We start from the raw sequence: 27,829 nt of genomic DNA on the forward strand, positions 1-27,829 counted from the left end.
CTAAAAAAAGAGTAAGACAAACTGCTAGTTGAGAAGTGTAAAAGTCTTATTTAGAGCTACAGAAAGTGTTTGATTGCAGATATTGCCTCAAAAGGGTGTGCTATGAAACATTAAGTCAGGGGTACCAGTAATTATACCCATGCCATTTTCATTTATTTTATTATTTACAAGAATATGTTAAGTCATACACCAAAAGCAAAATGTCTGCTCTATGGACCATAGAATAAAGAATGGTAGATTACATTTACTTGTGTCAGTTTCAACTTATTTCATGGTAAATTGAGATTCTTTGGGAAAAAGTGGAGAGGTACGAATACTTTTGGCCGCATCTATAAATGCCAAATGTACATTTAAACTGTAGTAGTTTCTCATCAAAGTGAATCAGAAAGAGATAGATTCCTGATCTCCAGCTCCAAGTATTGTACATCCTTTTGTTTTGCTTGGTTGAGTAGCTGTCAATATACCTTCACAATTGACCTGAAGCAATTACATTTTCTATCAGAAAACAAAAATCATATCTGGGAGGGCGGAGCTGGCGTCGCGGCGATACGGCGGGCGATCCTGGGCTCCCAGGATCGCAGCTGATATCTCCTCCCCCGGACGGTCCCGATGGACCTAAGCCGTCCCGTAGAGATGGTGAACGCAAAGGGCGCGTCCCGCGGATCTCAGGGACGCCGCAAGTCCCAGATCGATCCCAGGAGAAGCTCTTGAAGCCGGCGGAGGAGAGGCAGCCAAAAATGGCTGCGAAAGCCGGGACAGCTCCAAAGGAAGATGGAAGAGAGGGGTGTCAACTGGGTGAGATGGACTTTTACTATTCAACTATTCTTAGAGAACACCTTAAGTAACTTAAAGAGATTTTTAAAAGTGAAGAAAAGTGGATTAAGCGGCGAGATTGAACCCTATTAAAAAAAAAGAAGGGGGAGAAAATTTTTCTTTTCAACTTTCCCTTTTTAGTGGAATTGACAAGATGTTTTTCTTTTAAAAAAAATATATTTTTAACTGGATTGGCTTTCTCTTTTTAATACTCAATAACTCTTTATTTTAAGCCTTTTTTTTTTACTAAGATTTCTTTATTGTTATAAGAAATTTATATCTTTTTGACTTTGAAATGGGGAAAGTGGAGTTAAGAGAAAGTAAATGAAAGAAAGTTGCACTGCCATCTGGAGGTTTGATTTAGTGCTTTCTTTTTTCATTGTGACGCACGCTCAAGGACTCTGTGCTTTCTAAAAAGATAGTGGGATGTGCATGTTTATACAGGTGCCATCCGTAACTATAAACAAGAAAGTGGAGTTGAAAGCGATTTTGAAAACATTAAGATGGAAAGTTTGAGCTAGTCACAAGAGCCTTGATTAGTGGCAGTAGCTCTTTTTTCTGCTAGAAGCTCTGCTTTGCTCTCTATTCCCCCCCCAGATGGATCTTTTTTTTAAAGAGGCTTAGCCTTTCCCTTCTTTTCCTTTTCTTTTTATTTTTCCTTTTTTCTTTTTTTTTTCTCCTTTTGCTTCTTTTTTTCTCTTATTTTTGGCAAGAACAAAGATAAAGAATCCTTTGACTCAATGAAGGTTTATCAAGATAATAGACTATACGAGAAACACAATGCAGAAAAAGATCTTTAAACTATTGAGGATGACTATAAAAAATTGGAAGAAGAGCTGCAGAAATTCTCAAAAAAAAAAAAAAAAAAAAAAAAAGATATTAAAGCTAAAATGGACTTAATTAAACATAAAACGGGATCATTGGAAAAGGAAGAAATAGTACAAGAAATCAGAAACATTAAACAGAATTATTGTGAGGCCTATAAACTGAGAATTAAAAGGGTTAATCAACTGATAAATGAAGAGAGACAGATTTGTTCTTGGCACTGAGGGTGAGAAAAAGATTATACAAGATCATAATGGAAAATTGTACTAAGAGAATGCACAAAAAGAAGAAGTAAAACAATATTGAAAGAAACTATTGCAGATGTTTAAAGAAAAATCAGGGGAATACAACAATGATGGAACTGACAGAAGCTTCCAAAAGCAGAATGTTCAAAAGGACATTTATTATTGCTTTCTCTTATCCAATGATATAGAAAAAAGGAATGAACAGCCAGATATTTTGGGATATTGAATGAAAAGGGTGAACTCAAAATTATGCAAGCGCTGGAATAAAGTATAAATTTGAGATATATAGTTAAAAATTGTATAACATGTAGTGAAGAATCTGGTTAGAACTGTAACCTGGTTAGAACTGTAATTGATACTGTAACTGATATTGGTTAGAACTGTAACTCTTAAGAATTGGAAAAATTAAAAAGTACTTATGCAGGAGGAAGTTATTCAAAATTATGGAATGTGCAGAGATGAGTTAAATTGAGATTTGAAATTAGAGTAAGAAGATAAGTAATTTTATATGACACGGGATTTGCTTTTATTAATGATTAGATGAGAAAATATAGAAATGTAATAGATTAGGAAATTTTATAATAGAAATTTGATATTAATTATTATATATATACATATATAATAGATGGAAATGTATTACTAATCCTATTGAAAGTTAAAAATTTTTGTAATATATGATTTTATAGATTAGCTATGAATGATTAATAATTGTTAATTGATAAGTATATAAGTATATTTTGAATAGATGATATGAGAATTTAAGATTATGAAAGGGGCACCAACGAGTTTAACTGGTTGACACACGGTATAAAATGGAAGATGCTTTTTTATGCCTTTTTATGTTTTTGTTTGTTCATGTTTGTTTTGTGTTTGTTGTAAAAATAAAAAAAACATTAAAAAAAAAAAAAAAGAAAACAAAAATCATATCTAAAAATCCCTAAGCCTTTGATACTTGGATCTGAAACTTGGATCTCAGAGCAGAACATGTAAGAAACCTAATAAAAATTCTAGTCCGGGCAATAAGACATGCAGTTAAGAATACTGTTCAAATCTTTTCAAATGCTATTAACAAAAATTCCTACTTACCTACAATGTTAAAAATTAGATTTACTTGGCTGAAAATCCTTCCTCTTAATAAAATTGGCCTGTATTTTATGATTCTATACAGAAGCATCCATGAACAATGGATAGGTAGGGTGACTGGAGTCCCCTCTGCTGAATGTTAGATATTGGTGGAATGTGCTGGGGTGTCAACCAGGTTTGCTATCTTATTTTCTTTTTCTTCTGTTCTAGTTTGTTTTTTGGTATTTCTTATTATATTTTTGTTGCATTGTGAGCCACCCAGAATTGTTTACAGTTGGGCAGCACCAAACTGAATTAAATAAACAAACAAACAAATAAATAAATGAAAAAGCATGAAGATAATGCCCTCCCTAGCCTCCTCCATGGATCAATGAAGGTAAAAGCATGTGTGGTTTAGCGGGGAGGGGGCAGAAAGGATAGTCTGAGCATCATACTAAATTTCCTTCTGTGAAATTTTTCGGTACCTTGTGGGAGCAACTTATGTTTTCTACCATTTAAGACTGTAACCTAATTTCTGTTTTATACTGATTCAAGAGAAAGTTGCTTGCTCTCATAGATTAGGGCATTCTCATCAGCCATTTTGTAACAATGCAATCCTCATGGTAGTCCTTTTGTGTTGGCACTAAAATTGTATGTAATAAAGACTCAGATTATCAGTAAAGGCTTATTATATCTATGTCTTAAAATTAAAAGGAATACTATACCTTGTAGAGGCAACGTCTGGAGGGGTACAATGGAATTGAAATGTGTGAAAGTAATGTTGGGCTGTATTTGAAACGCAGACTGCATAGGCAAATGGAGGTGCCAAAGGTTACCAAGAGAAAGCACTCTGAAATTTGGCTCAAATTTCTGAATAATATTCCTTACAATCATCTCATCAACACCAGATTCAAATTTAGGCATCTTGGAGTAATTTCTCTTACCTGAGTGTGAAAGTTTGAAATGGTGGTTGTTTCAATATCTTTCTTGCCAAGGATTTCCATTTTCACTGGAGTGCTGGGAAAATTGAAAGCAAAGTAATCCAAGAAGTCCGGCAAGTATGCAGCTGCCCCATGAACTATAGCTAGAGCATAATAAGCTGCATTTTTCTCATTTTCACTGAATGTCAAAGCAAGAAACTCTTCTGCAAATCTCTCCATCTCCACTGGAGACAAAAATGAGAGTTCATCCATATAGGCATGAAGAACCAGAGCTCCTCCATTTGATTGATGTTCTTCATGAATAAAATTACTAAATTTAGTGCCTGTTTTTAAGAAGCTGTTGCGAACAGAATGCTCCTGGTGGGTAGTAAATGGAGACTGTACCCCCTGGGGTATCCTATATTCCTGCATGCCCACATTCAACTGACACAGCTGTTCATCTTTTAGATACCTAAAAGATTCCTTGTTCTCTTCCAAATTATCACTCTCCCCTGGAGTCAAAGTCTCTTTGCTGATACGGGTAAGACCAGCACACACCGTCTGTACTTCTTTGTTGTACATTTTCAGATGCCTCCCTCTCATGTCTTCTCTGTGTTTCTTTTTCTTCTTCTTCTTTATTTTCTTTACAATAAGACTGTCAGATCTTTCTGTCTTGCCATTTTCATCTCGGGTTTCTAAAAGTAGTAAGAAAATAAGATATTTATGTTGCAAAAAAAGTATCAGATAAAATTATGTATTTTTTCAATGATGCATCAGTTCTTCACTGAAAAATGTTAATATAAAGGTTTACTTTTAAAAATTTACTACTGTTATAAGAAAATGCTTCTTAATAGTGCTGCTTTATCATTAGTACTCCTGCAGGTCATCTGTGCAACAAAACAGTTCAAGGAGAATGAGTATACTTATCTTTCTATAAACCATTACATTAATACATTAAGCTTATTTGTGAATTATCTGCATGAATATTATGTGAATGCTGCAAAATTCAAGGAAATAAGCTCAGTTTTCATTACATGCACAATGTCTACAGGTTTCAAATTTTTGTTTAGTACAGGTGGCAGCAATGGATTAATATGAAGCACAGTCCAAACCAGACAGACATCCTCTTAATGTATAGGATAACAGAATATTCTTGCTTGTCCCAAAGATGGTTACATAATAACCAATTATAACTCTGGACATCATAAACTAGATTAAACCTGGACTTATTTATATTATTTTTATTGATATTATAAATTAACCCTTTCTGATGCCTCTCTCTGAGGACTTCAGCTAAAAGTGAAGATGAAGATACTTGTCTTCTTAATTAGAGTAAGTGCAATTGGAAGGCAGAAGGTTTTCCAGGACAGGAGTCCAAAATCAGTGAGTAAGAATGTATATCTACATGTATACTCCAATTTGGTAGAAATACAGCTACTGTAGGTGAGCAATGCCTGTTCAAAATTCAGAGAAGTGACTGGATAAAGAATTCCAACATGTTTAATGACCACACATGATTTGCTTAACAACCGGATCCCAAAGAATCAATATCCCATCTATCTCTTTGCCTCTTCCTCACAACTGAAAAATATTAAGCACAGTTAATTTGTATAACATATATTACAATGCAAACCTTCAGTATACAAAGGATAGGAGGATAGTAAAGTCCAGACTGAACATAGCAAAACGAACTGGCTCCAGGTCAGCAAAGGAGTGAGACAAAGCTATATACTCTCTCCCATATACTGAAAATATATCGATGAGGCTGGATTAGAAGATGATGAGTGTGGTTTTAAAACTGGAAGAAGAAACACCAATAATGTATACTACTATGATAACTAAAAATGTGAATGATCCTCAAGTTCTAATATAGTTAGTCCTTGCTTAGTAACCACTCATTCAGTGACCATTCGAAGTTACAATGGTGTTGAACAAGGAAACTTATGACCAGTCCTTGACACTGCAGCCACTGCAGCATCCCCATGGTCACATCATTTTAATTTGGACACTTGGCAACCGGTGCACAATTACAATGATTGCAGCGTCCCACCGTCACACGATCGCCATTTGCAACCTTCACTGCCGGCTTCCAACAAGCAAAGTCAATGGGGAAGCTGACAGGAAGTCTCGAATTGTGGTCATGTGACAACATGTTTAATGACCACACATGATTTGCTTAACAACTGGAACTGCTATCATAAGTCAGTCACATGATTTTCACTTTACACACATCACTTAGCAACAGAGTTGCCGGTCCCAATTATGGTTGTTAACTGAGGACCACCTGTAATGAAAATCAAGGACCACAGTGAAAAAATGGGACCACAGTTAAATATAACTAAGACCAAACTAATAACAACAGGTACTGCAAACACCCTAAGAACTGCTAATGAAAACACTTAAGTGGTGGATAGCTTCTTCCACTTAGCATTATCTCCAGTAAAGGAACAGAGTCAAGAAATATGCCACAGACCAGCACTTGGTAGAACAGAAATGAAGGCCTTGGAAAAAATATTCAGATGCCATGAAGTATCTATACTAAAAAGATCAGAAACATGCAGGCAATGTTTTCTTGTGATGCTATATGGTAGTAAAAGTGGACTTTAAAGAAGCAAGGATACAAAGAATACACCTTTGAGCTTTGGTGTTAGAGAAAACTCTTGACATGGACAACCAAGAAAACAAAATAATGGATCATACAACAAATCAATCCAAAGTTCTTACTCAAGTCACAAATGATCAGACTCAAATTTTTATATTTTAGACCCAGTGTGCAAAGACCCAGCTGCCTTGATTAGTCCATAATGCTGGAAAAAGTGGAAAGAAAGAGGAAGAGGATGACCAACAGCATGGATGGACTCAATTTCAGTGGGAATGGGTGCACCATTAGAAAACCTGAAGGGCCAGACTGGGAAAAGATCATCTTTAAGATCTACCTATATGGCCAGTAAGAGTTAACAATGATTTGATGTCACATAATCAATGTGTCAGAAAACTAATCTTTTCATAGCAAAAAGCTAAAGGACAGATTTATATCCTATCCCTCAACTCAATTCTAAAGCAGCACCAAAATCTTTGAAAACACGCATACAAAAGCATAAAACAAATAATTAAAGCATGAAAACACTTTGACATTAAACATTCTGAAAAACATTATCATTAGATTTATATCCCACCTTTCTTTCAGTATCTCAGTGGTGCACTCTCTCTTCTAATTTCTCCTCACAACAACCCTGAGAGATAAGTAGGGCTGTGAGATAGTGATTGGCCAAAAATCACCTAGTAAATTCTATGGCTCCAATCTGATTTGGACTAAGACTCAGGAGTTCTAGATTCAATAATTTAATGATGATACTATACACATGCAATGTGAGATAATTCTTCACTAGAAAAAGCTTCCTGAAGATAGGGCATATCAAGAACATCTTTTGTCCTCATACCACATACTTCATTTCAGATAGTTGGAACACATAATTTATTTTGAGTGCTCTATGGTAGAAGTTTTCAAGGCTGGGGAAACTTGGAGGGGAATCACCTTCATAAGGAAAGCAGGAGCACTTTTAGAACTCACTCTGAATCTGTTCTCCATTTTGCCCTCAGAAGTCCACAGTGCTGGTAATACAGTTACAATACTACAAAGTTTAAGAAGCCCTGATGAAATAATTATTTTTTTATTCATGAGGGGATCACACAAGTTCATTTATCATTTTAGGAGATCACAATACAAAGTTTGAGAACTCCTGTCCTATGGATATAAAGGTGCAATAGAAAAATGAATAAGCATTCCAATAAATAATTCTCTAATTCAGTATTCCCATATAAATTTTCCAACAGCACCTAGTGATACATTTTTAATAGACAAAGTTGGGTAGACTGAAAACTCTCTTGAAGTCTCAATTTAGTTACAGAGCCATTAGAAAACTCATCCGTGCTTTTGTGTGTAATTTACAATTTCAAGGAGTAGGGTGATTCATGCATTAAATTTGGGGTTACATGTTTTCTGTTCTGTAACAGCCTTATTGGTAGCCATATTTTTAATCAACAAACAAATTCATCCATCCCCATCCCCAAGTAGTTATGAAAATAAGACAACTACAAAAAAGACTAACTGGTTATAATACCTGCATGAGATCTGACAGAGCCCTCTAGTTTGTGTTTTGCAACTGTCACTCTATTAGCTTCATGGTACTACAGCCCTCTTGGTGGTTCTCTCTGTCTCATTTCAGAGACTCAAGACTGAGACAGTCTGCAATCAGCCTTGTGGTGGAGAGGCCAAGGCTGATGTGACTTACATCATGGCTGCTGGCAGCCAAAATGTAAGGATCTGGACTGTGTTGGAATGTGGGCTGGGTGAGATGGACTTGCCAGCTGCCCTTGATTAAGGGTGGGGGTGGGGGGAGAGATATAAACCTTCCCTTGCAGCCCAGATGAGAATGGGGTAGCAGGGGGCAGAGTTAGAGTGGAGTGGGATGTGTGATCTGGGTGATGTGGGATGGTGGCACTGCCCAGATAGAGGCACTGTGTGTTTGTCTAAAGTGCCAGTAATCTGGTTGGGGCTTCCATATCCCTGTTTGGTTGAGTTTCACTGATATATCCCCTTTGCTTGGGGGGCAGGGGATGAGACAGCAGAGTGTTGGAATTGGATTATAATGGGGAGGTATGGCAGGGGCAGTATTGTGATGCTAGGCCACCCACAGGGAAAGCAGCCTCAGTGTCTAAAACAAATACTGCATTCTGGACCTGGGACTCAGTCCCGAGACCTGCTCTCTGGAACTTCAGTAGCCTTGCTCTCTGGCTGTTACTGGTTAATGCTAGGTCAGCCTGTAATAAAGCTACTTTATCCATGACTCGACGGTAGATACAAGAACCAACTTGGCATGTATCACCAAAATGTGGTTGGGCACTGGGGGAGGGGGAAGATTCCCTCTCAAAAATGTGCCCTCCTGGATTTTGGTTGTGGCACCAGCTACAATCCTGGGATAGGACTGGGGAAGTTATATCCAGGACTTTCTGGTTGCCTTTCTGGGTGCTGCCCCAGACAGCCAGATATGAGACCCTCTTTGTGAGATTGGGCCACAGGGATTAGGTAGGACTGCTGCACACTTACCTTCCCCCTTGCAGTGCAGCAGCATCCCTGCCCAAGCTCCTTGATTCTGTAGCCAAGTAGAGTTCCCCAGCCCTCTCTGGGTCCAGAGTCAGAGGTAGCCAAGGAGTTCATGGCCACATGGCAACCATGGACCTTAGATTTGTTTTTTTGTCTCAGGGCAGTGGTGTGGTTATCTTGGGTTGGGAGATGTTGATATTATTCCCTTGTCATGGACAGATCACACCCTTTTGGTCCTGGGGTTCTCTGTGGTTGTCCCCCACTGCAGAGAGATAGGGCCTATTTGATTGGCCTGTCCCAGATGACTGATGGACCCATTGTGGTTTCAGAAGGTGTGCGCGGTTTTTCCCAAAACTCTGGCACATGGTTCAGCTGAGGCCTTAGTTGCAGCTTGCAATGAGCATGTGGAAGGACCCTTAGATCAAATGGCATCTGTGTGGACTCACTGTGGTTGCGGATCTTGTAGAGCTCCTCAGTTCACTGTGGAGCTCCAAGAGATGTCATGAGACAAAAGATTCCCAGTGATGGAGCAAAGTCGACCAGATACAGGTAAAACCCTTTACAGATACTGACTTACAGTGGGGCAAAAAAGTATTTAGTCAGCCACCAATTGTGCAAGTTCTCCCACTTAAAAAGATGAGAGAGGCCTGTAATTTTCATCATAGGTATACCTCAACTATGAGAGACAAAATGGGGAAAAAAATCCAGAAACTCACATTGTCTGATTTTTAAAGAATTTATTTGCAAATCATGGTGGAAAATAAGTATTTGGTCACCTACAAACAAGCAAGATGTCTGGCTCTCACAGACCTGTAACTACTTCTTTAAGAGGCTCCTGTCCTCCACTCGTTACCTGTAGTAATGGCACCTGTTTGACCTTGTTATCAGTATAAAAGACACCTGTCCACAACCTCAAACAGTCACACTCCAAACTCCGCTATGGCCAAGACCAAAGAGCTGTTGAAGGACACCAGAAACAAAATTGTAGACCTGCACCAGGCTGGGAAGACTGAATCTGCAATAGGCAAGCAGCTTGGTGTGAAGAAATCAACTGTGGGAGCAATAATTAGAAAATGGAAGACATACAAGACCACTGATAATCTCCCTTGATCTGGGGCTCCATGCAAGATCTCACCCTGTGGGGTCAAAATGATCACAAGAACGGTGAGCAAAAATCCCAGAACCACATGGGGGGACCTAGTGAATGACCTGCAGAGAGCTGGGACCAAAGTAACACACTATGCTGCCAGGGACTCAAATCCTGCAGTGCCAGATGTGTCCCCCTGCTTAAGCCAGTACATGTCTGGGCCCATCTGAAGTTTGCTAGAGAACATTTGGATGATCCAGAAGAGGACTGGGAGAATGTCATATGGTCAAATGAAACCAAAGTAGAACGTTTTGGTCTAAACTCAACTCGTTGTGTTTGGAGGAGAGAGAATGCTGAGTTGCATCCAAAGAACACCATACCTACTGTGAAGCATGGGGGTGGAAACATCATGCTTTGGGGCTGTTTTTCTGCAAAGGGACCAGGATGACTGATCCGTGTAAAGGAAAGAATGAATGGGGCCATGTATTGTGAGATTTTGAGTGAACACCTCCTTCCATCAGCAAGGGCATTGAAGATGAAACGTGGCTGGGTCTTTCAGCATGACAATGATTCCAAACACACCGCCCAGGCAATGAAGGAGTGGCTTCGTAAGAAGCATTTCAAGGTCCTGGAGTGGCCTAGCCAGTCTCCAGATCTCAACCCCATGGAAAACCTTTGGAGGGAGTTGAAAGTCCGTGTTGCCCAGCGACAGCCCCAAAACATCCCTGCTCTAGAGGAGATCTGCATGGAGGAATGGGCCAAAATACCAGCAACAGTGTGTGAAAACCTTGTGAAGACTTACAGAAAATGTTTGACCTCTGTCATTGCCAACAAAGGATATATAACAAAGTATTGAGATGAACTTTTGATATTGACCAAATACTTATCTGCTAATTTGGTAACCTGAAAGAAATATATGCAGGAAGTATTTTCTTAGAAGCAAGTGCCACCAAATTAGTAAGGCTTATTTTCAAATGAGTGTGCATAGAAGTAATTGGAGAAACTACTAGAAGGAACAGGGAAAACAAGCCAAGGAATTACAAAAAGCCAATGCAGCACAATATGTTACCATATACAGCAAAAATTAGTTATTTTTAAGTACTGTCCACTTGTTGCAGCATATAAAGAAAGAATAAGTTTATGAATATATCAACCACAACTCAGACAGGTGCCTAACTTTACTGCTGAGAACAAACGTCAGTAAATTGAAATGACAAGTTTCAGAAACACTGAGTAAAAAGGAAGACATACTTTTGTAATGAAAGCACTATTTAGTAAAGAAACGGTAGCAATTAACAAAGTATTACTAAAATTGCTTATGGCCTTTAGTTAAATTCCACATACAGCAGTCTCAAAGGCTAAAATTAACGAATAACCATACAATTCGCGGCAAAATTTTAAAGCAAAAAATTGTGCCCAATTTACAAAGAAAAAATCATCAAAGCTTGCAGTATTTTAGGCAAGGAATCAGCAATACATGGCCAACACATGTTTTTATTTTTCTGGTTACTATTTGTTTGCAGTTGCATTACAATTTGCAGCTATTAAAAGAGAGTACTTATTTTATATCTTCTGAATTATGCTAAAGGAAACCAATTTGTTTGTATTGAAACTGCAAGGATGTCATCATCCTGGATTCCAAAACAAATTCCATTTAAGCAACAATAGTAATTTAATACCAGTTTTAGGTTATACACAATCAGGTATAACATATCTATTAAACACAACTGTGCAAAATAGGGATACACAACTGACAGATAGTTAATTATATAAAAGAAAAGAATATTGAAAGATAACTTGGAAAGAAAGTTCCTTGTTTATCTGCTTAACTAGGCTATTGTTTCACAAACCATAGTAAAGTGATTTGTTGCTTTTAACTTAATATGATGTTCAAATCCAGCTACTGTGCTTATTCAAGAAACACAAATCCAACATGCCACTTCACACAAAACATTATTCTAATACTAGAACCAGCTACTGTGGCTAAGAAATAAAAGTTTCAGCAAACTAAAATAATAAAAAGGGCTTAAGAAAATACACATGAAGAAATTCTGTATTTGTATAGAATGCAGAAAATCTATCAGTTTTAAGCATTATTTTCACCTTATTTTTTAAAAAATCCAGAACAGTTAGACAATTAAAAGTTATTGTAAATTTACCATGTTCACACCTGCTATCATACAAGCTATCTGTTTATTTAACTATCTATCAATCAAAAGCTTTTCAGACATACAGTGGTGCTTAAATGTTTGTGAACCCTTTCAAATGTTCAATATTTCTGCATAAATATGACTTAAAACATGATCTGTTCTCCACACAAGTCCTAAAACTAGATAAAGAGAACCCAGTTAAACAAATGAGTCAAAAACATTATACTTGTTCATTTATTTATTGAGAAAAACAATCCAAAGCTATATATTTCTATGTGGCAAAGGTATGTGAACCTTGGCTTTCAGTAACTGGTGCGCCCCTGTTGGGAAGCAATAACTGCAACTAAACATTTCCAATCACTGTTGATCAATCCTGCACATCGGCTTGGAGGAATTTTAGTCCATTCCTCCTTACAGAACACCCAACTCAGGGATGTTGATGGGTTTCCTCACATGAGCTGCCTGCTTCAGATCCTTCCACAATATTTCTATAAGATTAAGGTCAAGACTTTGATTTGGCCATTCCAAAACATTAACTTTCTTCTCCTTTAACCATTTTTTGGTCATACAACTTGTGTGTTTTGGGTCGTTGTCTTGCTGCATGACTCACTTTCTCCTGGATTTCAATTCAAGGACAGATACTTTGACATTTTCCTGTAGAATTTGCTGGTACAATTCAGAATTCATAGTTCCATCAATGATGGCAAGCCATCCTGGTCCAGAGGCAGCAAAGCAGGCCCAAACCATGATACTGCCACCATATTTCATAGATGGGATAAGGTTCTTATGCTGGAATACAGTATTTGACTTTCACTAAACGTAACACTTTTCATTCAAGCTAAAAAGTTCTATTTTGGTCTCATCTGTCCACAGAACATTCTTCCAAAAGCCTTCTGGCTTATCCACATGGTCTTTTGCAAACTGTAGACAGGTAGCAATGCTCTTTTTGGAGAGCAGTGACTTTTTCTTTGCAACCCTGCCCTACACACCACTGTTGTTCAGTGTTCTCCTGATGATGGTCTCATGAACACTTACATTCACCAATGCAAGAGAGGCCTTTCATTCCTTAGATGTTATCCTGCGCTTACTGAGACCTCCTGGAGTATTACATGCCATGATTTTGGTTGGTCGACTATTCCTGAGGAGGATAACAATGGTGTTGAATTGCCTCCACTTGTACACAATCTGCCTGACAGTGAACTGGTGGAGTTCAAACTCTTCGGAAATAGTTTGGTAATATTTTCCAGCCTGGTGAGCATCAACAATTGTTTTTCAGAAGTCCTCAGAAATCTCCTTTGTTCGAGCCATGACACATTTCCACATGCCTATGTTGTGAAAATCAGACTTAGATAGTGAATAGCCAGAATTCTGTTCTTTAAGTAAGGCAGGACCTCCCACACTCAGACCTGATTATCATCTCATTGATTAAAACACCTGACTTTAATTTCCCCCTTCAGATGAAGTGATAATCCTAGAGGTTCACATATTTTTGCCGCATACAAATATGTGGCTTTGGATCATTTTCCTCAATAAGCAAATGAACAAGTATAATGTTTTTGACTCATTTGTTTAATTGGGTTCTCTTTATCTAGTTTTAGGATTTATATGAAGAACAGATCATGTTTTAGGTCATATTTATACAGAAATATTGAAAATTTGAAAGGGTTCACAAACCTTTAAGCACCACTGTATATATGCCAAATCAGCAATTATCCAGAGAGGACAAAGAAAACATTGGGAAGACTGCACATTGGTATTATTTCAAGCATTCCATTTTCCTAACACCTGTACATTATTTCAGATCCAGAGAATCTGCCCCCAACTCTACCTGAATCTTCAGCTGGATATTCGATAAACTTCTACAAAATACATTAAATGGGACATCACAAATCCTTGCCTTGATCTCTGCTCACTGTTGCAACATTTGCTAATCATTCCATCAAAAATACTATTCTTATTACATTCAGGAACCAACCTTCAATATCATATTCACACAAAACATTACAAATACAAGCCTGTTTACTTTAACATTGGTTGTTGTCCTTGTTATGGTCCACTGAATAAACTCTGACTCCTGGTAATTACAATATGTGAACAAGACCATGCAGTTTTCTTGATAACACTGTGGAAGTGGCTTGCTAGTACCTTCTTCCTATGGCTGAGAGAGTGATTGGCCCAAAGTCACTCAGCTGGCTTTTATACTTAAAGGAGACTAGAACTTACAGCCTTCCAGATTTTCATTCAGCTAAACAGTTAGACCTTTAACTACTATACCAAACTGGCTCTCTATAAGCAAACCAGATTAATATTTTAACATTTCTCTGGTAATACCATTTAAACCTGCAGCATTACCATTTTATCACATGCATTCTCTAAATCAATAAATGTACCATAAACTTACTTTCTCATATTCATACCAATGACCTAATGAAGAATAAAAACTTGGTCTGCATACCTCCTGCCCAACATAAAGCTGCACTGCACTTCCCAAATTTTGCTCATTAATTCCTCTCATACCCTTTTAATCAGAATTCTGCCAAACATCTTCCCAGGCTGTAGTTTTTGCATCCATTCTTGCTACGTTTCCCTCTGAATGGGGAAGAGTAACAGCTTTCCTCCAATTATCAGGTATAGGTGCAGTCTTCACACACACACAGAGTAAATAAATAATACGGCTACCCCATAACCAAACTACAGTAATATTTTAGCATTTCTCTGGTTAACACTATTTATACTTGCAGCCTTACCATTCTTCAACATTCTCACAATATATGACTTCCTTTTCATCTGTTTTCTTTGTAGTATTTCTTCTCATTGCATTTGTTTCAATTCCATTCTTCAATATTGGTAGTTCTGGCTTAATGCCCACTGGTTCAGCAACCATTCAAATTTACAACAGTGCTGAATGAGTGGAACTTACAACCAGTCCTCATAGTTGTGGCCATCACAGTGTCCCTGCAGTCATGTGATCACACTCCGGGCATCGGCTCACAATTACAACCTTGCAGCATCCCGTGATCACATGATCACCACTTGCTACCTTCGCTGCTGGCTTCCGACAAGCAAAATCAATGGGGAGGCCAGCAAGAGAGCCAGTTTGGTCTAATGGTTAAGGCACCAAGCTAGAAAGCAGGAGGTTGTGAGTTCTAGTCCCACCTTAGGCATGAAAGCTGGCTGGGTGACTTTTGGCCAGTCACTCTCTCTTAGCCCAACTCACCTCACAGGGCTGTTGTGGGGAAAATAGGAGGAAGGAGGAGTATTAGGTATATTCACCACCTTGAGTTATTTATAAAAATAATAAAGGTGGGATAAAAAAAAATCTAAAAAAAACGAGGTTGCAAATAGCAACCATGTGATGTCACGCTTAACAATGGCATGTGATTCGCTTAATGACAGCAACTGAAGTGCTGTCACTGCTGTCACTAAGAGGCACAGTCACGTGATGTTATGCTGTACGACCGTGTCACTTAGCGATGGAAATTCCAGTCCCAATTACCATTAAGTGAGGACTATCTGTATATCACTATCATTCCCAAACAATTCTCTAAGATACTTCTGGCAGTGTTGCTGCACTACAGTGTCCATCCTGAATCATTTCATCACTTTTAAATTCCATTTAATCTGCTGGAGGCTCATTGTTTAGCTTTCTTCACACACTTTTAAAACATTGTTTTTATTTCCATAAAAATCACTATTTCTCTGCTTTTTTTAACCTTAGCTGTTCTTTGTTCTCCCTATTTTCTATATCTATACAATCTTTCTCTCATCCTCAATTTTTGTAGTTATCATCCTCATAAGTGCATTTTTTCTCATTCATATCCTCTTTCATTCCCCCCTCCCTTTTTTATATATATATTTCCCTTTATTTGTTCATCAAATTTGTTCAGAAAGCATCATTCATCTCTATTCTGCACTGGTAAGACTACACATAGAATATTGTATCTAAGTTCTGGACCATACTTTAGAAAGGATATTGACAAACATGTCTAGAGGAAGGCAACCAAGTTGATAAGAAGCCTGAAAGGAAAACTTATGAGGAACAGTTGCAGGTGTTAGGTATGTTTAGCTTTGGGTAGAGATGACTAAGGAAAAATGTGACAGTTGTTTTCAAGTATCTGAAGAGCTGACATATAGGGGACAGGGCAAAATTCTTCAGTATCGTTCTAGAAAACAGAACAAGAAACAATGAATTTAAATTACAAGGAAGTTGATTGTGGCTGGTCATCAGGAAAAATACCGTTATGGTAAGAGCTATTCGACAACAGAACAGACTGCTTTGGGAGAGGTGGTGGACTCTCCTTCACTAAGGGCTTTCAGAGACTGGATGTCCTGCCAGGGACGCTGTAGTAGTAGATTTGCTACCTTTGCCAGGACTTGAACTACATGATCTCCAAGGTCCCTTTCAACTCTTTAATTCTATGATTCATGTTAAACTTTGTACTAGTACAAGTTAAAGCTAGCTGTAACCAGAATCTTGCAGTACACTATTTCACATTTCCTGAATAAGTTCCTCTATTACCAGACATAGTTCCTCTATACATGTCTCTTACAGATTCCTTAATAACAATACATAGCAAATCACAGCCAATTGTAAACAGCAAGATTTTTATAAGATGGAAAGATGGAAAACTGCTTCTTTTCTTTCTGCTATTGATATACACCAAATGATACCATTGGTATATAAGAACTTACAATCCCACGAAATTTTCCTTAGCTGCCTTACAAATCTAAAGCTCTGAATGTCTGAGATACCTTCACCAGCATACTCTAGAAGGCAGAGATTGCACTTACGTCTAGATACTGATCAAATGTCTCTATCTCAATTCTTTCATTAACATGTTTCTTTAAACAAAAAATAAAACAAAATTGTATAGCAACAGCATACAGTTTTAAACAAAACCTCTTCATGGCCTTATGTGTGAATACGTAATCCTAGTAACTCTCCTGCTAGAGATTCTATTTATCCATAGACTTAAATGGCACTTGTGTAAATATTGCCAATTCAATCTCGAATTAGGTGACATAATGCTCTCCAAATATTTCAACTACAATTCCCTTATTCCCTGACACACTAGATAGGACTAATAAGCAACATCCATTTGGCATTATACAATAATATTTACACAAAACAATATTAGTAACCCTTAAATAATTTTGTTACTGTTGTGGAGATAGAATGATGGAAAAACTCACATAAAAATTATGCCATCTCACAAAAGTAATTTATTTAATAATACCTTATAAATTATAACAAATCCCTACTCAATCAATTAAAAGCCCATTCTAGTCCAGCAATTTGTTTCTCACAGTAGCCAACCAAATGCTTATTGGATGCTCACAGGCTGAAGGTGGAAAATTATTCCTCTGCCACCACTGTTTCTCTTCAACAGATATTAGTAAGTATGCTGCCCACAATCCAGAGGTAACACTGAGCTTCAATAACAACCCTCAATCTCTATGAATGTATCTAAACCCCTCTTAAAGTCATTGAAATTACTAGCCATCACTATGTGATGTGATAATCAGTTACACAAGGTAATTATGTCCTGTATGAAAAGTTACTTTTTTGGTCTGTTCTAAAACAGACCAGTACATGCTACTTCAAATGTGGATGTACCATTGATTTGTATAAGGGCATGAAACTATTGGCAGTTTCGTTTTCAACCTCTTTCCAAATAAACCCTAGCATGGGAATTTTCCTTTTTCACAGCTGACACACTTTGAATCAGCATCTTCATTGAGTTATCTACTATCAGCCCAAAATATTTTTCCAAATTATAGGCAGTTCAGACATAAAAATTGGGGGGTTCAGTCCAATGTACATTGCTTTATATTTACTTAAATTGAAGCACATTTGCCATTTAGTTGCCCAGTTCAAGGGTATCCTTCTGGAGCTCTTCACAATTGGTTTTAGTGTTACCACCCTTACAAGTTCAGCTTCACTACCAATTTGGCCAACTCACTACACATCCATAAGTCAAGCTCATTTATGAACAAGTTAAAAAGCCACATCCCAACACACACTGCTGAGGTATTCCATTTCTTGAATAAATTTTTCAAAGAAGAGAATCTTGTTTTTTATTTCATAACTAGTTAGCAATCTACAAAGGGATAGGTCTTCTACTAAAGTTACTCAAGAGCTTTCAATGAGGAACACTGTATACTTGAATCCTCAAACCTTTGACAGGTCCAGTGGAGTCACTGCCATCCATGTGTCTAGTGACACTCAAACTGTATGAACATGGTGAGGTAGAATTTGCTTTTACAGAATCTTGTTTCACCAAGTTTGCTGTAAAAAATATAAATACAACAACATCTGCCTATCCCAGGTCCTTGGGAAGGATTCAGTATGTGAATAAAAATGCCAAATCCAATCTAAACATCTGGTTGACTGTGCAACCAACCATAATAATAATAGTTCTTGTATGTGCCTGGTTGTTTTCATTATTCCAATTCCATTAATCATATGCCACAGCTGATGTTGGCTGGTTTTCTTCTTTATTATTTGAGCCCTACACAAAGATTTGGGAATTGTAAAGTAGCATCTAATTACATATGAGATACCCAACAGTGATGCAATTTGCAGTTGGGCTGTGCTAAGTTCTTCCAAATTTAGGCAATCCAATTCTTTCTAAGTCCTCATGGTATTGCATCTATTGCCCCAATAACAACTGGTACCAATGATGGTTAATGTCTCAAATTTTTGAGATCTCTATTTGCAAATCGCAGTATTTTGTAATATTTTTCAGTTCCAGTTAGTATACAGTTAACTGTTTCATCCCGATCTTGGCACAATTGGCATTTACTATCCAAACTGGTATTTTCTATCATCTGAACAGCATTTAATAATTCATCTTTTGATTGCATCATCATGTAAAAAGGATGGGAGACTTTTAGATCTTGTTTGAAAACTGGCCATGATTTGCCTTGTTTAGCATCCCTGTCAATAGGACCATCACTAAATTGAATAAAGGTGATAATTGCAATGACCAGCTCAGAGACAAAAGAGTCTGAGAGGGAGAAAGCTGTTCAGGATGCATTCTTAGGCTTCCTGAAGCTGGTATTCAGTCAGGCCCTTGAGGTTGACATGGCCAAAGAACATTTGAGTCAGCTGGAGGCAACAGAAGATGAGGGACTAGATTCAGGATCTCCTCTCACCTCTAAAGCATGCAGGGTTGAATGCAGAGTAGAACAGAGGAGTTCTGCAAGACTTCTTGCATGACAAGAGCATTCCTGCCTTTGCCTGCCTGCACTTGGTACATGGTCCATTTAAGAATCATCTCTGTCCAGCTGTTCTCCATTGGGAGCTACTGCTCTACTTGCTGGAACTCTGTGCATTTGCCTCTTGAACCTGTTCCTTTTGAAAACTGTTCCTTGGAACCTGGACTGGCGGATGAGCCATTTTTAGACTCTTGCACTTCTCGACTATGACCTGACTATGCTTCTGCCCCCAGCTTTGGACTCTAGCCATTTGGAACCCACTGCAGGCAAGCTCTCTAGGGATTTGGGGCTTTGCTGCTCTGTGCGTACATTTACACACGCTCTGTCTGCCACTGCCTATATTTACACAATCCTAGGTAAAACTCCTTGCAACTACTCAGGGTGTCTACATGTCTGGGCTGAGACAGGACAATAATGAATCACCTTGAAAGGGCCCCCTTTTTACTTTGACTCCATTTAATTGATCACCACTCACCATTAACTTTGTCTTCCATGCTTTCATTACTGTTTGTACAAAATCTCAAATTTTGATTGATACAAAAAAATTGTATACTTTTCACAATCCAGCTATGTGAAAGGAAGTTAAATGCTTTCTTGTAATCAATCCAAGCTATACATAAGTTCCCTGTTTTCATTTTGAATTATTTAGGATTGTTTTATTAATAAAGAACAAATTTTTGGTCCCTTGTGAATTTTTGCAGTTTCCTTTTTGTTCAACCGGGTAGAGAAATTTCTTTTAGATAAACATACACTGAATTCACTGTTATTCCAGTAATAATTCTGAATGTGGTAGGCAAACAAGTTATTGATCTGCAGTTTTCAGGTATGACTTTTTTCTTTAATTAAAAATCTTCTTTCAGTTGTCATCCAGTCTTTAGTTGTTCCATTCTTTAGTGCAACATGAAACTGATCAACTAACTGTGCATGTTAGCTAACTGAGCAGCTAACTGGTTAGATATTGAAGCTAAAATCCATGCAACTCATCAATCCCAGTTGTATTCCAGTTTTTGATTTTCTCTGACTGCTTCTGAACCATTAATTCCATTACAGTTAAAGTTTCCATAGCTTTTTTCCTTTTAGTGCATTTTTGTCATTTAACTATATTGTGCTCTCTTATGTTCTACAATTATCTTATTTTCCCAAAATGCCATTTTTTTTCACTGTCAAGTTTCATTTTTTTTCTTTGATGGTGCTTTGAGCCAATATTCCTGTAGAACCTATGATGATCTGTTCTAAATTGTAAATTTTGTTTGCATTGCCTTACGAGCATCATGCCACTTGATTTTTTCCCAATAATGCCACAATCCTCAGTTTCAGTTTCTGTTGAACTTCAGCTATGGTTTTGGTTCTCATGTCACATTGTTTTTTTTAGATCCAGTTTCAGTTTTCCAGTTTTCCTAGTCTGTGTTTTTCAAGCTGCTTTGAATATATTTAAAGAAGTTCTTAACATCTCCCCTAAAGCTTTTTTGTGGGGGGGTCATGTTATCCTTAAATGCTTTTTACATCTTAAATCTTTTCTGACCCAGTTTGTGCTCTTTGCTATCTTCATTAGGACAGAGTTTTCATTTCCTAAAGGAAGGTTTATTTACTTTAACAGCACTCTGGACACTACTAAAGTGGCATGCTGTCCTGTTCCTTGTCTACGCTGATCCTTTCTTACCTTATGGAATACATTCAATTTCAGTTTCAATTATTGTGATTTTAAATAAACTGTGAGCGTTATGAATATGTGGTCCTTGTGACAAGAACATGGTCATCATTTAAGATTAAAGCTAGGATTGATAAATTTGATCAAGTGAGTATATTCTTACCTCAAATTTACATTTGTGAGCAGCATCTGCCATCTTTAGTTATTCTCTGAAAGATACCTCTTCCAATGTTTGCTAGTTTATATCCTGTTTGATATAAAGAATGTATCCAGGATGCATATATAAAGTTCGTATCCAGACATTATCATATTCCATTGATTCACTCCATTCCGTTATGAACCCTCTTGTTATGAATGATCAGCTACAAGCAGGCATTCACAACCAACCAATGTAAGTGCTAGATGGGTGAAGATATACAATGAACACCTTCAAGAGGAAGAGATACTGTTTGTCATACAGACAAAAGAGATACTTCAATGTCTTCTCCTTAAAATTTAAGGGTTTTTGAAAACAAAGAGAATTCAAAGACCACAACTGGAGAAAGAAACCAGTTGCCAAAGCTGGCAAAAGGACTGGGGTTCTTTCCACTTCAGCAGTCTCAGAATATTGACATCCCCAGGGAGCAGGAAGTTCAGGAATAATTGAGACAGGAAATATCTGTTCAGGAAACCTATCTCCAGTAAAACAGGCTAAGATGTTTAGCTAGGAATGTTAAGTTTAATCTTTATTTTATTCTCGTATGCTACAGTTTCCAATCTTTTATTTTTCTATACAAGGTAGATCACTTTGTATTCATGAAGTTATAATACTTCTGTATTACTGTGTCCCAATCTCTATTTTTTTCACATTTGTAGCAGACTGATGCCGGTTTGTGGTCTGCCCAGAACATCTCTTTTGCCTTTTCTTTTATACTGTCTTGTAGATTTTTTAATTGTTGATCAAATGCTTGATCAAAACAACTCTGTATTTGTCAGCCCCACTAGGTAGACCAGATCAGGAAGCGAACCCCACAGAAAAGCTAAAACTACTTTTATTGAGATTGCCTATAATAACAGAATTATGCAAGTCTCATCCTCCTTATACTCCAGTGAATTACAGAGGTTTCTGCCTGACCCACTTCCAAGTGTTATCTTGTTGCTATGGACTTAGAATATGTTTCAGCCCTTGCCCAGGTAATGGTTCTTGCATATTTCTGTCAAGGTCATCTTCTTTCCTCTCTACAATATTTATTCCTTCAACAGGAAATGTTTTCATCTTAGTATCTAACATTAAAAATAATTATGGTTTCTTTTTTTTCTTTCAAATAAGTTTGATTTTATCTCTAGTGAGATTGGTCTATCTCCCAAGAAAGAAATAAAGGGCTGAAACCTCTAGTTACATGCCTTTGAGGTGCATAGCCAGAAAGTTGCATTATAGATTTAAAAAAAAAAATTTTTTTTAATCACCAGAAAACAGTACAGATTGTGAAAGGCTTCTCTCTCACACACACTAGGTTTAAGAGGAAGACAGCAAGTGAGACACACTCTGGAAGATAGGTAGTGGCAGCAGGAACTACCAAACCACTAACCAAAGCAGGAGGTGCAAAGACCCAGAGGGTTTCTAGGAGAGAAGGTTGGAGATCTTCAACCTTCCACCATATGGGTTTAGCCATTCCACCACATCACTATATCTATATTCTTATTTGCAACCAAGTACTTCTAGCACCACCACAGATATACACCACAGTATTTTTCAAATTCCTAACAAATCTAAACCCCTCTGTCTGAACTACTATCTCATCAGCATGTATGTGAAACAGAAAGTACTTCTGAGAAAACTATTTTGGCAGTCCTGTACTATAATCTGCTACCTAATAATTTCAATTTGACTTCCAGGGCTGGCTGATTATATTTTCTTATGCCATTGGTACCAAACTAGACCACAAGCACTGCCTCTTCCTCTGCACTTTCCAGACCCTATCTAGACAGCATGCAATGTGCACACCTCCAGATCAGGCAAGCAGGTCTCCATGTGATCTACACACCAATCACAATTCTTCTCTTTATGTTTCAGTGACAAATAACCCACAACCAAAATATGTACATTCCCTGAAGGAGCATGCAAATTCATCACCCAAGGATTAGGTCTTATAAAAATATCTGCTTATCCTCAAAATGACAGCCTTTCCTGGACCCTCATTCTCCCAAACAGCAAAGGAGCTATCACTTCTGGGAGTGACACAAAGCTAGTTCTATATACCTGTAAAGATCCACAGAGATGACCTTGGGGAAACTAGGCAAAGACAATGATGGTTACATAAATGAAGTCATACTTTAAGACAGGGAAACAGCAAAAATGTGAGAAGCTCAAACTGACTTCTCCCTAATGCACTATATGGAGGTGAAAACTCAATCAGCTTTCAAGATTCTGCTACTATAGCCTATATCAGTAAAGCATAGTTCTAATCAGATTTGTGGAATCTGTTTCCCGAGACGGCCTACCTTGAAGAGCTGAAAATATCTCTAAGTATCTCCACCTCAGCTACCTTAGTTGCAAAGAAATGGCATGGAGTTCACTGCACCAAACACAAGCCCACACCAACAGGCAAACAGTTATTCATCTAACACCATGTAATCAATTGGAAAACACCTTCTCCCCTTCTGACTTCTTATCTTCATCCTGCTTATTTTTGGTAACTTTGTTTATTTCTTCTTAGGAACCTGACTTCCTTACAGCTGCTAAACCTACCTTGGTTCTTAGTCTATGAAACAGTGTGGTCAGTGTTATTCTCCTCCACTAAACTCTCTTACCGCTATGTTTCTCAATACAGATGAAAAGTCTATGGAATTAAAAAAAAAAAAAAAACCAGGCTGATACATTTCTTCTTTTACTTGATTTCAGAGCATTCCTTACCTGTAACAATCTTTTCCTTAAATATTTTCTTGCTGTAAAGTAAAATATATTCCAACTAGCCTTAGTTTAAAGTTTTATGAACATTAAAGCATTTACTATTTCAGGTAAATTACACTTGTGAAAACAGCAAAAGTATCTACCAAGCATAAATCTCTAGGAGAAACCATGACAGAGAGATAAAAGAGATTAGCTGAAAATCATCCTCATAAGCAATAGCCTGTGTTTCTATACTGATGAAGTGGCACTTAATCAGTATTCCCCCCTCACAAAGCCTAAACTTGGGAAAGGAATAAATTTGAATTCAGCAGCACATATGTCCCTGTTGTATATACCTCATATAAACCACAGTCTACTGAATAAGCTGGATTCACACAACACACTATATGATTAAGCATGATTTATAAACTGCTATGGCTTCATGTTAAACAAGATGGCACACTCAATAGTCATTGTATGTCTTTAGAAAAGATTTATCACCAGCCTTATGCAGAAAATGCAAATTGATGTGACTTCCTTACAGAGAGCAGAATATTTAACAGCACAGTGGAGGGACAAAACTCATTTTTTTCCAATATAATTTGAACTCCAGCAGAAAGAATTTCATTGGGAAGCAAAAAGTAGGGATGCTTCATCTTTATCTTTAATGCAAACATTTTTAAATCTCTTTTTAAGCATTAATTTGAGCAAACACTTCAGCATTTCTTTTCTATGCTGTGGGTTCTTTGCTACTTAGGTAGTTTCTTCTTTTAAAGCACTGCTTGGAGTAAGTCTGGACTACTTTTCTCCTATTAGGAAATCAACATTAGAGTTGCCTACAGCTGAAGTTCATATCTAGGAACTTCTAATTAATTACTGATACCTATTTCATTCAAGGAAAACTACAGCATTAAACAAACCAAGAGTTTATACTTGGTTTAAAATGCTGTTATGATGTGTGTGTGTATGTATATATTATATATATATAACTAAATTTTTAGAGATTCTCTGGTTTGAGTGAGCTTCTATTTATAATGCAAACAAAGGAGCTAGAAGGATCACAATCATTTTGATCATTCTAGAAGTTGATCAGAAGTTCACAAATCAGAAGTTTCATTTCTATATATGATAGCCTGAATTCATCTGTTAAACTATTTTTAACAATTGAACTTTTTATACATACACACATCAAGTAATATGGGTTATAACCACATAAGAGTTTGCACAGGCTAGCACAGAATGATAATGAACCTTGCAGCATATATATTTTAACATTCAAAACATCTTAACTCAGGTGAAACTTCAGTAGTTGCTCCCCATTTCACTTCAGTATGTATTTATGTTCAGCTGCTACAATATTACACTAGATTTTTTTAATCATTTCAGATTTAACAGATTTTAGCTATCTAGTGGTTTTCAGTATTATAGAATATTTTACCTAATCCATTTTTGTACCTCTGATTCTGAAGTCATCAATATTATATATTATGATTTTGTTTGTAGGCCTATATTATATAGGCATATTCAAATTCTGGAGCCATATTTACAATATCCCTGTATATTGTTTCTACTTCTAAACAGGAATCAGAATCCCTAATTTACTTTATTAAGCTGTAAATGAACAACTCCAAATAAGTATCATCTACAAATAATTAAGTCCTCCATTGAAACAATTCCAAGTTATGTAAAGAACAAACCATTATTAATGCTAAATGAAAGAATCATGTGGGAAAGCCTAAGCACTCAGGAAATATTCCTGCTTTTATTCTACATAAACATTTATGTTACATTTAAAATTGTACTAGGTAATAATGAACAAAGTTAAACAAGCAGATGGTGAGATACCCTATCATATGGTAAGCTGTTCACCTATGAGTGGCTTATATTCTGTTTAATTAGTTTGTGGCAGAGATGGTAACTTTACAAAATTGAACACATAAACATCATTACCTCATTGTGCCTCCTCCTCAGTAGTAAACTTTAGACTGAGAGGATCTACTATGCTCTCATCTAACTTTTTAAAGAAAATCAATTGTTTTTAGAGTTAGAAAGCATTTGTGCTTTTAAGCATTTAAAAGTTTGTCTTCAAAAAAAACTAGAAACCTGTAGACAGCAGTGCTATATTCTCCCGACTAGTTTGCAGCACAACACACCTACATAACAAGTTCTTAATCATTTAAAGTCACATCAGTAACTACATTAAAAGAACAAAACCAGAGCAACTATTTACTTGTTCAAAAACTTTAACCTCTAGTCAAGACTTTTAGCAAGTTTATATATATTTACATTATTCATGTTGCAGTATTTACCTATTCATTGATATTCATCCCCAAACAGCCATTTAATTATTTTCCCATGTAAAGTATACAATAACTGAACTTGTTTGATTTACAAACATGTGTTTGGACCAATTAAGAATTCTGGCATAATACACAATCTCCTATTTGAAGGAACAGGTTGCCATAACAGATAATAATCTCACTACTATTAACTGACATCAAGATAAATCTTAATTAAAAACAATTAAGGCACTACCTAGGTGAACTTTTAGATCACCCTTCAACCCTCGACAAAATTGGCAACTGAATACCTTATATGTATGCCTGGAGAAGATTTATTGTATATTGTGTGTGTGTGTCTCCCTCTCTTTCTACATATATATATACAGTGTGTGTGTGTGTGTATATATATATACACACATACACACACACACATACAGGCACACACATACATTTCTTTCCTGAGAAAGCAACAAGAAAGTAAAGCATAAAAAAGGTCCTGACGCCGACTGAGTTTACAACAACCTCGTTAAGCAAAGTGACAAACTAAGGAAAGCTCTCCAACTGGTATAACACGCCCCAGGACTTCACTTGGCAAGTCTTTTTCATACAGAAAAACTCTGTCTTTCTACCACTGCTGTACCAAATCCTTTGAGTCTTTCGTCCCTGGGTTCATCAATTTATCACGAATTCCTTAATGCCAGGTTAGGTCAGAGAAGCCTCACGCGGCCTCTCGAAATGAGGTCCGCGGACGGGCCGAAGACAGGAGCAGGTAACTGACAACAGACGTTTGGGAGTGGAGCGCAGCGCGTGCGCCTAAGGGAGATACAACATCATGGGGGCGATCCAGGGCTCCGAGTCCAAACCGTCCCGGTCCCCCCAGCTCCACTCACCTCGCTTGCTGGGCCGCCCAAGAGCCCCATCACCAGAGCTTCCCCGCCTACCCTTGTGGGGCTTCTCCCCAGAGGAACGTCCGGGCTCCGAGTCGCCACTGTCCGGACGATGCCGATGTCGGTGGTGGTGTCGCCGCTCGCAGTGCAAGGCCTGCGGGGGCAGGCTAAGCGGGGAGAAAGTGAAAAGCCCAGCGGGAGCGGAAGGCACGGCAGGAGCCGCTGGGAGGCCGGGAACGGAGGCCGGTGGCAGCGGCTCTGCCTGAGAGGGCCTCACTGCAAGCGGGGGCTGGCTCAACTTAGCCCTCTTGCAGCTCCCGACATCCCCAAGTGGACCTTTCCGCTTCCTCCCCCCTCCCCTCGGTCGACCAGGCCGGTCACCGAGTGGCAGCGAAGGCGTCTCTTCCGCGCCCCGGGACACGGCGCGTACTGCAGCGACCTGCGCAGCCATTTCGCTGTCTCCCTCACACACATTTAAATGGCCCGAGCGCCTGTAAACGCTGCGCAGGCGTCGCCTGACACCATCTGGGAATTGTGGTCCAACATTGTACGTCGGGAATTGTAGTTTTCGTTGACTGAGCGCATGTTTGTTTACGCAAAGGTTGCTGGGAAAAGGAGTTTTCGTTCCAGCTTTCAGTAGTTTTCAACGAAGAAGATCGTGCAGAGAGTCACGCAGTGCGGCCAAGTCACGTGGACTTTGGGCTTCCTTGTTGAGG

General features: G+C 37.9%; 1 protein-coding gene across 1 annotated transcript in view; it reads right to left on the reverse strand.

The window, feature by feature from the left end:
* Positions 1 to 27,595, reverse strand: part of RSBN1 (round spermatid basic protein 1) — a 38,385-nt gene extending 10,790 nt beyond the window's left edge. The window contains exons 1-2 of the mRNA XM_088154401.1: positions 27,117 to 27,595; positions 3,890 to 4,560 (exon numbers count right to left, since the gene is read on the reverse strand). Of these exons, the coding sequence (XP_088010527.1) occupies positions 3,890 to 4,560; positions 27,117 to 27,564 (1,119 nt within the window). The 5' untranslated portion in view covers positions 27,565 to 27,595. The remainder of the gene's footprint in view (positions 1 to 3,889; positions 4,561 to 27,116) is intronic.
* Between the last annotated feature and the right edge of the window lie 234 nt (positions 27,596 to 27,829).

This window comes from Python bivittatus, unplaced genomic scaffold (genome assembly GCF_059951505.1).
Source record: "Python bivittatus isolate LINGU-HERP-01145 unplaced genomic scaffold, Pbiv_v1 ctg000700_np1212, whole genome shotgun sequence".
NCBI lineage: Eukaryota > Metazoa > Chordata > Lepidosauria > Squamata > Pythonidae > Python > Python bivittatus.